The following is a 15,264-nucleotide window of genomic DNA, read 5'->3' on the forward strand; positions in this document are numbered from 1 at the left end:
GTAATCTGATTGGCTTATAATAGCTCAGTGCAGATCCATACCAAACGGTCATTTCATTCTGCTGCTTAACTGGTGTCTCACTATAGCCATTGAAGTTACAGTTACCTTCTTTGGCAGGAGTCATTCTTATTTGAGTTTTGGTTTCTGGTCCTCCTGTTTAATTAAACACCCCATGTCTTTCAGATGTCTGTCCATGAAATCACTGTCATATTCTTTTGTTTGGATCTCTGTTTGGGAGTTTGTTTTTGTCATGTCAATAAATACTCTTTGCTGGTTGGTATGCTAATCCTCCATTTACCACAGCATTCTGAATAACTCAGGTCACATACTATATTAAAAATTCTGTCCTTGAAAGAAAAACTAAGTGCATACATGTGTATTAATATTTTTAAAAGCTGACATCTTTAATGAGACAAGAAACTTTAATCAAATGGACATTCACTAAATGACAAATTGTTCTTATAGGTGGCAGCAATATGCAAGTGTTAAGATCATTGTAATGACCTGAAGAGAGAGTAGGGATAAATACCTAATTCTATATTCTGGTTAGAATTTGATACATCCCTTCACTTAGTAGACAACTCATCTTAAATCTCACTGTTTTATATATAACATGTTGATCATAGATGTTTGGAGGGACTAAAGTGCTCATAATGTAAAGTCCTGAAACAATGCCTAATTAATAAAGTGTATGAAGACAAAGTCTGAAGTTCTTCAGTGAATAGTGCAAGAGCAGAAGAGATTTGAGAATTAGATTTGTAAGAACTCCATTGAAGTAGGAATGCCTTCTAAGAGAAGAACAACTGACTTTAGATAATTTTGAGCTATCTAAAATGGAGAGTTCAGAACAAGCCAACATTTGCTTTCCATTTTTCGGTTCATATATATGTGCAATTGGGGGATCTTGCTGAAGGATTAATGATTTGCCACTCTACAATGGCTTTCTTTATCTCTTTACTTAAACTCTATTTTATCTGACACAAGTTTGGCTACCTCTGTTCTGCTTCTGGTTCCATTTGCATGGGGCACATCTTTCTTTCAATCAATGGGTATCCTTAGGATGAGTGTCTTGCGAGCAGCATGTGGTCGGGTCCCTGGTTTTTAGCTATTCTACACCTCTCAACTGGACAATGGAATCCATTTACTTTCAAGTTAATTATTGGTAGATAGGAGTGACCTTTGCCATGGCATTGTTTTCTTACTGTAGTATATCTTTCTTCTTCCTCTCTTCCTTTCTTCTGGATTAGATGGAGTGTTTGTTTGTTTGTTTGTTTTCTCCCTGTGTAGAGTGGCTACACAGTACAACTACTGATTCCAATTCATGCTATTGAGCAAAGAGACAAGTGTCCCATCTCCCTTCCTAGACAAGACTCATGCCAATTTCACAACCTCCCTAAAAGGGAAATGGACCACAGATACAATTATTTCTCCCTCTGTGTATTATTGTATTTTCTTTTTGGTTTTGGTGTTTTGAAGTGGAAATTTCTGGTTTCTTTTGAAGCTCAGTTGTGAGCTGTGATGTTTTTCTGGAAGCTGTCTTATGAGAGGATGTTTTGCTGAGACTAGATATGTGGTGTTTTTATGGAAGCTGTCTTGTGAAAGAGCATGTGATGTTTTGCTGGAGCAGACACTTGAGAAGGCATCTGATGTTTAGAAAGATATAAATTTAACCCCACAGATAGTAAGAGGACACTCTTGCATTTGTTCACCTTGCAACACTTTGCTGGTCTTCTCTAATGATGTTCTGGCATTGGTACACCTTGGAACACTTGTTTTCTCTGATCTTCACTTGTTGTGACTTCATAGAGAGAAGAGTGTCAAAGTACTTTTTAATATGGCTGATTCTTGGCACTTGTGCGAGGCTTTACTGCTCTTCAATACAGGATTTCTCTGTATAGTTCTAGGATTCACTCTGTGGATTGGGATGGCCTCAAACTCAGAGATCCACCTGCCTCTGCCCCTCAAAATACAGAGGATAAAAAAATTTGCCACCATGCCTGATATTATTCTATCCTTATTCTTCTAAAACAATACATCAGACTGGGTGATCTGTAAAGAAAAATGTTTATTTGACTCATGATTCTGGAGCTCCAAGGTAGAAGGCCTACATTATATTTTTAATTAGGTTGGATTAGAGAGAAATTTGGTGAGGAATTTCTTAGGTTTTAATTATTCTTATGAGTTTTTTCAGGTTGTTTTTAGACTTTTTAAAAGTCAGGTCATGTTATGTATCCCAGTGTGCTGGATAATTTTATATCAACTTGGTACAAGTTAGCACCATCTGAAAAGAAGATGACCTTGAAAACAATGCCTCAAAAAGATTAATGGGTAAGGCCCAGCTCATTGTGGGGCTATCCTTGTTAGTCCTAGGTCCTGTAAGAAAGCAGGCTGATCAAGCCATGATTAGAAAACCAGGAAGCAGCACTCTTTCATAGCCTCTGCATCAACTTCTACCTCCAGATTTCTTCCCTGTTTGTATTCCTGTCCTGATTTCTTACAGTGATGAACAGTGATTTTTAAGCATAAATCAAATATGCTTTTCCTCCCTCAAGTTTCCTTTGTCATGGTGTCTCATCACAACAATAGAAACCCTAACAAGGATAGAAATTGGTACCAGGAGTATGGTATTGCTATGACAGACCTGACTATATTGTTTTGGAAGAATTGTGGAAGGGCTTTAGAACTTTGGCTGGAAAAGTTGTTCTGTGTTGAAAGCTAGTTCCGTGGGCTGTTCTGTTTGAGATTGGAAAATAGAATGTTCAGAATAATGCAGACCATGGAGAATTGTATGTCTCCTGGCCTTCATTGGATTGTTTAGTTTATGTTTGCCTTTATGCCAAAAAGAAAATGCATGTGGTTTAAAAAAATCAGAAAAGCCAAATAGTAAAGCTTTGCAAAGAGAAGCAAACCTAGTGTTTCCATAGAATCTCATTCCATCTGCCTCTTGAATGCACACTTCCCCGAATAGCCAGTAATTCTAAAGGAACGTAAAATGTTTTTTTCATGGTAATTAATAGTGTAGAAACTTAAAAAAAAAGTCTTAGGAAACAAAAGTATTTTTATTGAAATTTACTAATATGTATAAAATACCTTAAAGTGATCAATAGACCCACAAACCTGTCAATATTTGCCTTATTATTTCATTTGCCTGCCAACCATGGCATGTTGTCTATATAAATCTGTCATTCAGTGTCTTTAGTTATTAACATGCCAATTATTGAAATCTTGTCATATCTTGTTTGATATGAATTATTTCCTTGAATCTCATAACAACCTTCAGGCCAGGTGTGATAAGTATCTCTTTTTTCCAGTCTAGAAATCAGACCACGCACAATTTCTTTAGCCATGTCCTAAAGATCACAGACTGTGATGATGTTCAGTTTTAATTATTAACTTCACACAGTCTAGAATCATCTGAAAGAGTCCCGATGAGGGATTGTCTAGATCAAGCGAGTCTGTGGATATGTCTGTGGGAGATTGTTATAATTGTTAATTGATGTAGGAAGACCCAACCTAAAGCTGAGTGTCAGCACTTCCTGGGTTTGGATGCTGAACTGCCTAAGAGTATTGAACGTGAACTGAGCAATAAGAATACGAACATTCACATCCATCTCTCTCTGCTCTTGACTGTGGATGAGACTAACTGCTTCATATACCTGCCTTAGCCTCCTCGAAATGATAAACTACAACCTCAAAGTTGCTTTTGTCTGGGTATTTTTTTACAACAATAGAAATAAAACTAGATGTTATTCTATTTTTATTACTCTGTATTTATAATATTCAAAATATTAAATTACATTATAAATATATTAATGCTAATTAATATATTTCAATATATTATATATATATATTTATTTACAATGTATTCTACATTGTTATTCTGATAAAAAGAACACTGGTTCTGAGGAGGTGAGACCATAGTTGTGAGGAACATATGTGCTTCTCATATCACATGACCTATTTTATAACTGGAGTTACATGGAAGAGTTTGAAACTTAACGCTAGAAAAGCTAGTAGTGTGGACTAATGCACCATTCTAGTGGGAGCTTGGAAGACAGTAATGGCATAAAAATGTGGAAGTCGAGGCCTGCCATAGTGTTTCAGAGAACAAAGACTGTCAGGAACTGAATTAGAAGCCATTTGTCCTGTGACTTGAAATTCTGAGCAGAACGAAAAATATAGATAATGGGTTGATTCGTTCGACAGAGGAACCATCAAGGCACTGTGATATTCAGGTTGGTGCTGCCATTGTGGAAAAGGCTCGAATGTAGCACTGGAACATCAGAAAAGTGTTTCACGGGGTCAGGACTCAGAAATGATAGAGCTGTGGTCCAAGAGGAGCCAGGATAGACTTTAAGGGGCTGGCTCCAAACTAGGCACTGCTGTAAACACTATTCACATGGTACTAGTTTGGAAGCATGAAGCATGCAAGGCTGAGGGGATCACGGAGAGCAGCTGAGGCTAGGCACTTGGTGGCAAAGTTGGAATCCCTGCAGAGAGACCCTGATGAACCATTGAATGAAGCTATAAAGGTGAACCCTCAATTGCAATAGAGACCCCAAGATATTTGAAATCTGGTGTCATGAGGCATCCACTATGGAAGGCTGCAGATGTAGGATGGATCTGACCCAAGCCTAGGAGAGAAGCTGTATAGCAGGTAGCAGAACTGGAGAAGTGAGGCTACTTTGGAACCCAGATTACAATACAAACCCCCCAGTCATTGCATATGGAGGTATGAGAATTGCTGCTTTTTCCTGTTGAATTTTTTTTTGGGGGGGAGATTTAACTGTGACTGTTTTATGTCCCAGTTCATTTATTCTGTGCCATTATATGTTAGAAGAATATGGCTTGATTAAAAAAATGTTTGCAGTCATTTAGAGGTAAGAGACTTTGAACTCTTAAGGTATCTTCATTTCTGAAGGGTGAGGAGTTTTAAAGTAGGACTCTGTTTGATGTTATTGTACAAACAAGAATTTTGAAGACATGGGATAGGAGGTTATACCCTAAAGGTGATGTGTCCATGTGTTGAGTTAAAAGGGAAGGGTGGTAATGGTTGGTTGTAATTGTGTTACTGCTGCTATTCCAAGTGCTGCCTGCATTGGGTTTGTTTGTTTAAAGGCTCTTTCTTTATTACACATTTTTAGACCAAGGCTGACAAAAATTTCAGAACTGAGAACTATGAAGAACAGATTGAAGTATTCAAAACCATCACCCGAGAGAGGACCACAACGTTCAATGCAAATTTAGCCCTAAAACTTACAGTCACAGAAGTACCTATAAAAGGAGTTGATGAAGTATTCCCAGAAAAAAATGCTTCAAAACCTAAAAACTCAGTTAATTTTGATTTTTCATATTTCAAGAAAGAAAATTTTCTACGATTGTCATCCTATTTTTCACAGACGGTAAGAACTGGATAAATTCACATAAAGAATGTGATAGGACATATTTCAAACCAACTAAGCTTATTTTTAAGGTAAAGGTAGATGCAGGTAAAACGCACCAACCCTTCGCTGAGATATTTAGAGTAGGAAACAAACAGTAAAGGGCAGAGAGGGCTCAGATGCTAGGCAGTGGTCAGTGCTGCTGACATTGAGTGTTAGTGACCAGAAAGTGTTCTAAAGACTCATACTGTCTGGTGAAAACCTAAGTGCCAAAGCATCCTATCTAACAATCACCTTGTGTATTAATACAATGAAGAATTAAACTAAAAGATCTTGCTTATTTGTCTCCTGGTCCCACCCCCCCCCCCCCCAGAGAGGCTTATGTGTTTACCATAAAGCCTGTCTGAAGCAGCTGTGCTCACTGAGAGACCAGATCTTGGGGGTCAGACTCCATTTTAGAGAACCTGACCTAAAGTTGAACTGAGTGAACCAATAAGCCAAGCTGGGGTTTAGCCCCAGCTCCCAGGTTACTCCCAAACAGACCTGTGCCTCCAGGTTACCCTAACCCTAACCCTAACCCTAACCCTAACCCTAACCCTAACCCTAACCCTAACCCTAACCCTAACCCTAACCCTAACCCTAACCCTAACCCTAACCCTAACCCTAACCCTAACCCTAACCCTAACCCTAACCCTAACCCTAACCCTAACCCTAACCCTAACCCTAACCCTCCAGGTTACCCTAACATGCTTGCTCCTGGCACTTCACACCTAAGGACCACCAATCAGGAGAAAAGCAGAAGTTAAGTTTATGGTTTGGTTCTCAACACCAGCCAATTATTTTAAAGGGCAACAACATTCTACAATAACCAAAATGTGTGCCAGGCTAGAAACCCCCTTGCTTGTTTACTTACACCAATGTTTGCATGAATTTGGGCTCCACCTTCAGGTCCTGCTGTGTCAAGGTTGGCAGGAAGCCCAAGCTCAAGTTTAAAGGAAAAAAAAGAACAAACAAACAAACAAAAAAAAAAAAAACCCTTAGCCATGTTTTCTCTTTTGATCTATTTCTGTATTAATACGATTTATTTTTAAAATTTACTTAATTTATTCATCTTCTCTGTTCTCAGATCTGTGTCTTTACGAATACAATTCTTCTGTTTGCATCTTTCTTTTTTTTTAAGTGTTAGTTTCTTATTTATTTATTTATTTAATGTATGTGGGTACATTGTAGCTATCTTTAGATACAGGGCATCAGATTCTATTACAGATGGTTGTGAGCCACAGTGTGGTTGCTGGGAAATTGAACTCAGGACCTCTGGAAGAGCAGTCAGCACTCTTAACCGCTGAGTGATCTCTCCAGCCCTGTACCTTTCTTCAATGAAGTTTCATTGTTCCATCTGGGAAGTTATACTTAACAAAATTTGGATGCCAAACAAATGTTCTTCGATTTTAATATGTTTCTAAAACAAATGATCTTTACAAAACATCAAAAAATAAATCAAATTAAAAGACCCTAGTGCAATTGCATTGGAATTATCTCCTTGGTGGTCTTTTGGGGGTTGCACTTACACATACTGTACACAAAATTTGGAGTCTTACTTTGGAATCGCATATCTAGACTGAGGCTTTAAAACATGCTTTTGTGTTATATTTATGGCAAATTTCAAAGTTCATTTCATCACCTTTAGAATAAATGTAAGGCATCCTTTTCGGCATTGGTGCGATACTGACCAAATGCTTCCTCTCCCTTTCCTGATGTTGTCACCACCTGCTTAGACTCATCATCTGCTTCTGAACAAGTAACAATTCACTCTCACTATTTATATGGTACTTAATTGTCTGATTAGTTTGTATGAGTGTCCCTTTACCAAATATGCACTTTCCCCTCAGAGTTGGAAATCTTTTAGTTCATTCCTTTCTTTCTTAATTGTAGACTCACTGTGTGGCCAGGCATTTTCCTATTATTTAGATATTTAGAATACATTAAAAGAAATCAAGCCAACAGAGAAGCTTACCTTTGTGCATCTGAAAGCTTGGCTGAGGGCGTTGGATAAAACAATAAGCAGAACAGCAGAGAGAGCCAGCTATCCAGTCTTTAGAAATTGAGTAGTGGGCTGGAGAGATGGCTCAATGGTTAAGAGCACTGACTGCTCTTCCACAGGTCCTGAGTTCAATTCCCAGCAACCATATGGTGGCTCACAACCATCTGTAATGTGTCTGAAGACAGTGACAGTGTACTCACATACATGAATCTTTAAAAAAAAAAAAAGACTCACAAGGAGGGTTCACTGAGAAGATAAAATCAGAGCAAAGATTTAAGGGATATGTCATTCAAACAGGTGAATTAAAGATGTTTCTGGAAGAACTATTAAAGTCTGAGTTCAAATGTAGAAAGAGCCTGTAAAATGCTTCTGTCACAGCAGAAAAAGATTGGAAAGCCTCAAAGCTCACTGTAAAGGGTGAATTTTCTCTCTGTTAAAGGGGTTTTGGCTCAATGGTTGACATTCATTAATAAGCCTAAAACGGTCATCTTGGGTACTCTGTTGGGAAAAGACTGGTTGTGCAAAGAACAAGCATAAAAATGGTGTTTTAAAAGGCAAATGCAGGAATCCAGATGGCATACAGTTAAAGCTTAGGAAAAAAAATAGTTTGCATCAAATCCGATGGCAGTGTTGGGAGCCTAAGTCATTTGAAGGATGGAGTTGCTGATGGGAGCCTTTCAAACAAAGCAGGTTGTAAGGAAGTTAAGTTCAGTTAGATTAACTATGAGCAGTCTGTTAGACATTCAACTAAAGGTGCCAGATAGGAAGTAGGTCATGGTAGTTTGGGAAAATAGCCACGTTTAAGTTTGAATTTTAAGAAGCTTTGAACAGACAGATGATGCTTAAACTCACAGGGCTTTGTGAGACAAACAACATAGCTGGAATATGTAATAATAAATAATCAAATAATTCTATACATAGAAGAATACATGCTAAATTTTGGAAATGACTATAAGAAAATCGTAAGAGGAGAAAGCCAGGAAGCATGGGGTGGAATGCCCTTGAGTCTTAATGTTCGGTGAGGTCTCCGGATCAGTATCACCTTTATCAATGGAAAGATAAACCCTCTGATTCCACCTGGACATGTTAAGTCAGAGCTACATGGTAACAAGATACTAAGGGTGATCTTTTCATCCTTTTCAGCTTCATCAGCTCTACTGTCCAGAACGAGACAAGAAACTGTGACAACTGTGCTGGTGGGTGAAAAATTAGGATGATCATCACCGGTCTTAGGATTGTTGAGGTCCTTGGAAACACTGACCAGAATGATTTATCTTTTTCAGGGCTTCATAATGACTAAATCACATTTAAGCATATGGAGACACTCAGTGGTGGAGTGTCTGCATAGCATGTTTAAGGCTCTGAATAATTTTCAACATACTCCTTCCCCTCTTAAAAAATAGATTAGAGAGAAAATAGAGAAAGAGTTGGGAATAGAATGTATGAAAAAGCTTTTCAGGCAATGTTGTGTCTAATGAGGACTAAGGAATGGGTAGCAGCTGGTGAGGCTCAAAGAACCATCAAAAAGTTTTTTTTTTTTTAATTATTGCTTTAATATGAAAGAAAGAACAACTGATTTGGGTGAAAATGATCTAAGAAATCAGTTGAGCCAAAGAATATCACATCTATTTTACTCCAAATCCCATGATGCAGTTCTCATTTGACAGTAATAAGATAAAAGGACTCCTGGTCCATTTTACTCATCTTTGAGACTCCACTGAGAAATAGTATGTAACTCAGAAGACACTCATTGTGGCCTCTGTTGTATGAAGTGAGTTTCTGTAAGTTTCTTGTTAGGTGTATTTATTCATGAGGGCTTAGAAGCCACACCAAAAAGTAGAGCGCATGTGCCTCCAGACACGGAACATAGATCTTCAAACAAGATGTAGAACATCCTACCACCAAAGAAAATTCATTGTGTCCTTCACAGTAAATTCCCTATCAAGTGAGAAGCATCCATTGACCAGGTTTCTCCTATGACATCTTGGGTTTTTTTCTGTTACTATGAGGAGGATCATGCAGTATCCATTCCTTTGTGTAGCACTTTCAATCACAGTGTAGTTGAGATTACTTGTTACGTGTGTCAAGGAGTTTGTTTCTTTTGACTGATGACTCAAAATCGCTTTGTAGAGATACAGCACTATGTACTTAAGAACTCCACTGTTGATAGATATTTGGGTTCTTTCCCGTGTGAAGCTGTTCTGAGCAATGCTGCTGTGAAATTCTGAAACAGATCCTTCGATATGCATTTAAAAGTGGCATTGTTGATCATGGAGGCCAATGAGAAGCTTAATTTCATGAGAAACTACCAGGCAGGTCAATCAAAGTGTCTGACTGACCATGTCTGAGAGTTTCACTTGACTAACATCATCACCAGCAATGGTTTGTTTACTCATTCTGATGTGGTCTTTCATAGTAGTTACTGCTAAAATTCCCCTGACGAGTCAAGATATTATGGTTTGCTTGCATGATAGTCACATCTCTCTTCTTCAACTCTTTTTCAACAAAGAAAAAGACATTTCTGCACGTGAGAGGAATGATTCAACTGGGAAGATTTGTAATGAGGAATCGGGACGTTGTGCTGACGACAACTTTCCTGGATGATGTAAAAGCTTTACCAATTTCCTATCAAAAGGGAGAATATTTTGGATTTTTGGAAACCTATGGGACTCACTACAGTAGCTCTGGGTCCCTGGGGGGACTCTATGAACTGATCTACGTCTTGGATAAAGCTTCCATGAAAGAGAAAGGTATGCTGGGAAATAGAATTTCAACTACAAATGTGGTTCTGAGGGAGTATCACTGCTTTCATTACTCCCTTTCAGTAAACTCTTAGAATGAAATAACCTAATAATCTGTTCCTTCGAAAGAATTCTTTTCTGCCCTTTGGCAGCTAACAGTCTATCAAATGGCTCATTGATTTCCACTTTGAATAAGTTCACTTGCTCCCAAGCTTCTCAATAGTGTTACTGAGAAATGCACCAAATCATATTATAATGGAATGACTATTAACGGGAATGTAGTTTCTAAGGAAATATTATTTAAGATGTGGAAGAAGGTATAAGAAACAATTTACATAACTTATCTCGTAAGCCTCAGACTAGCTCAATTTATGTATGATAATTATCTTCCAAAGTATTCTTCAGTGGTGGTGGGAATAAATTGAGCTTAGTGCTGCCTTTGAGAGGAAGGAAGAATCAATATAATAGTACAGACCTAATGTGTTAAAGCAAAGTTGAAAACTAGTTTTGCCTCATATGGTGCTCATTCTAATTTTATGGAGGTAGTTCATTTGAGGTCATATTGAATAAGACTTTGTTACATTCAAAATCATTGTGAAAGGTAACATAGTACTTCACCCATGTGTCCTCTAGAGTTGGACGATACCTTTGGCCTAAAGATTCATATAATTTTTTCAAGAATAAAGTAGTTGGGCTAGAGATGGCCCAGTGGTTAAGGGCACTGGCTATTATTCCAGAGGTCCTGAGTTCAATTCCCAGCAACCAAGTGGTGGCTCACAACCAGGGAGAATGAGATCTGGTGCCCTTTTCTGTCATGCAGGCACACATGCAAACAGAATATTGTATACTCAAAAAATAAATCTTAAAAAAAATAAAGTGGAACAGCCAGGTACAGTAATGTGGGTCTGTAATTTCAGCTACATAAAGAGGTAAAGTAAAAGGCTTGCTTAAGACCAGAAGTTTGAAGCCAGCTGGGTATCACAGAAAGACTTTATTTCATAAAAATAAAAACAATAAAGTAAACTCAAAATGACAGTATTAATAAAAAATCATAGCCATAGCCAGATGTGGTGGAACATGTCTTTAGTCTGAACACAGGAAGTGGAGAGACAGGAGGATTTCTATGAATATTAAGTCAGATTGGTCTACAAAACGTTTCAGAACAAGCAAGGCTATGTAAAGAGATCCATCTTAAAGGAAAAAAAAATTCTTATTTTTGCTGCGAGTGATTGTAACTAGTTACACTATTTCTTAGATGCCTGTATATCTCCTCTCCATCCTCACAATGGGTCTCCCTGTTGCACTGAAATATGTTGCTAAGATATGCTTTTGTTGTTTCTGTGTGTATTAAGGCCACAAGTGGAAAATGGAAATGATGGAGATCCTAAGCTTGACACTTTTCCTGTATCAGTAAACATTTCACGTGTGGACAGATAGCAGGGTCAGAGCAAACTGCTCTTGCTACCTCAGTCTGCTCTACAGAGTATAGATGCCTCCGCAGGGCACGCAACATGAAGGTGGATTGGCACACTGTGCTGCCCATGGTTGTACCCATGGAATAGGGAGATCTCTGTGAGTTCCACTAGTCAGAATGGATTAACAGAGTGAGGAGCTTAGTAGGAACTGAAGAACAGGAGCACAAAGGCTCAGTAAGGGTGATCAGAACACAGAGAACCCAGCATCCCAGAGGTGTCTTCTTCTTTTTTATTTGAAGAAATGTATTTTTAAAAAACAAAGATAGATATACAAATTTTAAGCATTTTTGCATAAAAGTATACAAATACATTTTTTGTCACTGCTTGGCTCTTTTTTTTTTTTTTTTAAGGTTTGATAATGTGCAGCCACAATGACCAGAAAGTACATGGAAAACAAGATGTGACCTGGACTTAGTCAAAGTTTCTTGGTGTGCAAGGAGTAAACACAGTGGTTTTTTCTTTTTTCTTTTTTTCTTTTCTTGAACTTCAGTCTGTGAGTTGTTTCTGGGGTGTTCAGAGCTTTCTGGAGTTAGTACCCAATTATCACTGACTGCATATTATGTCTGTTCTTTTGTGACTGGGTTATCTCATTCAGGATAATATTCTCTAGATGCATTCATTTTCTTAAGAATTTCATAAAGTCATTGTTTCTGATAGCTGAGTAGTACTCCATTGTGTAAATGCATCACAATTTTTGTATCTATTCATCTACTGAAGGACATCTGGGTTCTCTCCAGCTTCTAGCTATTATAAATAGAGCTGTTATGAACATTGTAGTGAATGCGCCTTTGTTGTATATTGGAGTTTCCCTGGGGTATATGCCCAGAAGTGGAATAGCTGGATCTTCAGGTAGTACTATGTCCAGTTTTCTGAGGAATCTCCAGACTGATTTCCAGAGTGGTTGTACCAGTTTACAACCCCACCAACATTGGAGAAGTGTTCCTCTTTCTCCACATCCTTGCCAGCATCTGCTGTCATCTGAGTTTTTGATCTTGGCCAATCTGACTGGTGTGAGGTGGAATCGCAGGGTTGTTTAGATTTGCATTTCCCTGATGGCTAATGATGTCGAGCACTTCCTTAGATGCTTCTCAGCTGATCGATATTCCTCAATTGAGAACATTTTGTTTAGATCTGTACCCCATTTTTTAATAGGGTGGTTTGATTCTCTGGTGTCTAGCTTCTTGAGTTCTTTGTATACCTTGGATATTAGGACTCTATCAGATGTAAGGTTTGTAAAGATCTTTTCCCACTCTGTTGGCTGCCGTTTTGTTTTCTTGACAGTGTCCTTAACTTAGCCTTACAGAAACTTTGTAATCTCATTAAGTACCATTTGTCAATCTCTGATCTTAGAGCACAAGCCATTGGTGTTCGGTTCAAGGAAATTTTCTCCTGTGCCTATGTGTTCTTAGGTTTTCCCTACTTTGTCATCTAATAGTTTCAGTGTACCTGCTTTAATGTGTAGATCTTTGATACACTTGCACTTGAGCTTTGTAAAAGGAGATAAGAAAGGGTCTATCTTCATTCTTCTGCATGCTGAGTGCCAGTTGGACCAACATCATTTATTGAATAGGCTGTCCTTTTTCCATTGAAACTTTGCAGCTCCTTTGTCAAAATCAGGTAACCATATATGTGAGGGTTCATTTCTGGATCTTCTGTTCTATTCCATTGATCCACGTGCCTATCTCTGTACCAGTACCATGCAGTTTTTAGCACAATTGCCTTGTAATATAGCTTGAGGTCAGTGATATTGATTCCAGCAGATGTTTTCTTGTTGTTGAGGATGGATTTCGCTATTCTAGGTCTTTTGTTATTCCAGATTAAATTACACATTGCTCTTTCCAACTCAATGAAGAATTGGGTTGGTATTTTGATGGGGATTGCATTGAATCCATAGATTGCTTTTGGTAAGATGGCCGATTTTACAATGTTGATCCTTCCAATCCATGAGCATGGGAGATTTTTCCATTTTCTGAGATCTTCCTCGATTTCCTTCTTTAGAGGTTTGAAGTTCTTGTCATACAGGTTCTTCACTTGCTTAGCTAGAGTCACACCAAGGTATTTCATATTTTTTGTGACTATTGTGAAGGGTATCTTTTCCCTAATTTCTTTCTCCACATGTTTGTCCTTTGAGTATAGGAAGGCTACTGATTTGTTTGAGTTAATTTTATATCCAGCCACTTTGCTGAACTTGTTTATCAGCTGTAGGAGTTCTCTGGTGGAAGTTGTGGGGTTGCTTAAGTACACTATCATGTCATCTGTATATAGTGATGTTTTACTTCTTCCTTTCCAATTTGTATCCCTTTGATGTCCTTTTGCTGTCTAATTGCTCCAGCCAGGACTTCCAGTACTATATTGAATAGGTAGGAAGAGAGTGGGCAGCCTTGTCAAGTCTCTGATTTTAGTGGGATTGCTTCAAGTTTCCCACCATTAAGTTTGATGTTGGCTACTGATTTGCTGTATATTGCTTTTATTATGCTTAGGTATGGGCCTTGGATTCCTGTTCTTTCCAAGACTTTTAACATGAAAGGGTGTTGAATTTTGTCAAATGCTTTCTCAGCATCTAGTGAGATGACCATGTAGTTTTTTTCTTTGAATTTGTTTATATGGTGGATTACATTGATGGATTTCCTTATATTAAACCATCCCTGCATCCCAGGGATGAAGCCTACTTGATCATGGTGAATAATCGTTTTGGTGTGTTCTTGAATTTGGTTTGTAAGGATTTTGTTGAGTATTTTTGCATCAATGTTCATAAGTGAGATTGGTCTGAAGTTCTCTTTCCTTGTAGGGTCTTTGTGTGGTTTAGGAACGAGGGTTATAGTAGCCTCAAAAATGAGTTAGGTAGTGTTCCATCTGATTCTATTTTGTGAAATAGTTTGGAGAGTATTGGTATTATGTCGTCAATAAATGTCTGATAAAATTCTGCACTGAATCCATCTGCACCTGGGATTTTTTTTGGTTGGGGGGCTTGTGATGACTGCTTCTATTTCTTTAGGTGTTATGGGATTATTTAGATGGTTTACCTAGTCCTGGTTTAACTTTAGTATCTTGTATCTGTCTAGGAATTCATCTATTTCCTCCAGATTTTCCAGCTTTGTTGAGCATAGGCTTTTGTAGTAGGATCTGATGATTTCTTGAATTTCCTCAGTTTCAGTTGTTATTTCTCCACTTTCATTTCTGATTTTGTTAATTTGGATACTCTCTCTTTGCCCTTTAGTTAGTCTAGCTAAGGGTTTACCAATCTTGTAAATTTTCTCAATGAACCAGCTCTTGGTTTTGTTGATTCTTTAAATGGTTCATTTTGTTTCTATTTGGTCTATTTCTGCCCTAAGTTTGATTATTTCTTGCCATCTACTCCTCTTGGGTGTATCTACTTCCTTTTGTTCTAGAGCTTTCAGCTGTGCTGTCAAGTTGCTGGTATGTGCTCTCTCCAGTTTTTTTTTTTTTTTTTTTTTCTTTTTCTTTTGGAAGCACTCAGAGCTATGAGTTTTCCTCTCAGTACTGCTTTCATTGTATCCCATATGTTTGGGTATGTTGTGTTTTTGTTTTCATTGAATTCTAGAAAATCCTTAATTTTTTGCATTATTTTTCTAATTATTTTGCATTATTATTCTTCTTTGACCCTG

General features: G+C 37.9%; 1 protein-coding gene across 1 annotated transcript in view; it reads left to right on the top strand.

The window, feature by feature from the left end:
* Positions 1-15,264, top strand: part of C9 (complement C9) — a gene marked incomplete at both ends in the record, with an annotated part of 52,665 nt that overhangs the window by 26,727 nt on the left and 10,674 nt on the right. Inside the window, 2 exons of the mRNA XM_080933745.1 lie at positions 5,145-5,402; positions 9,932-10,172. Coding sequence (XP_080789871.1) covers positions 5,145-5,402; positions 9,932-10,172 — 499 coding nt within the window. The remainder of the gene's footprint in view (positions 1-5,144; positions 5,403-9,931; positions 10,173-15,264) is intronic.

Source organism: Micromys minutus (genome assembly GCF_963924665.1).
Source record: "Micromys minutus genome assembly, chromosome: 20".
Classification (NCBI taxonomy): domain Eukaryota; kingdom Metazoa; phylum Chordata; class Mammalia; order Rodentia; family Muridae; genus Micromys; species Micromys minutus.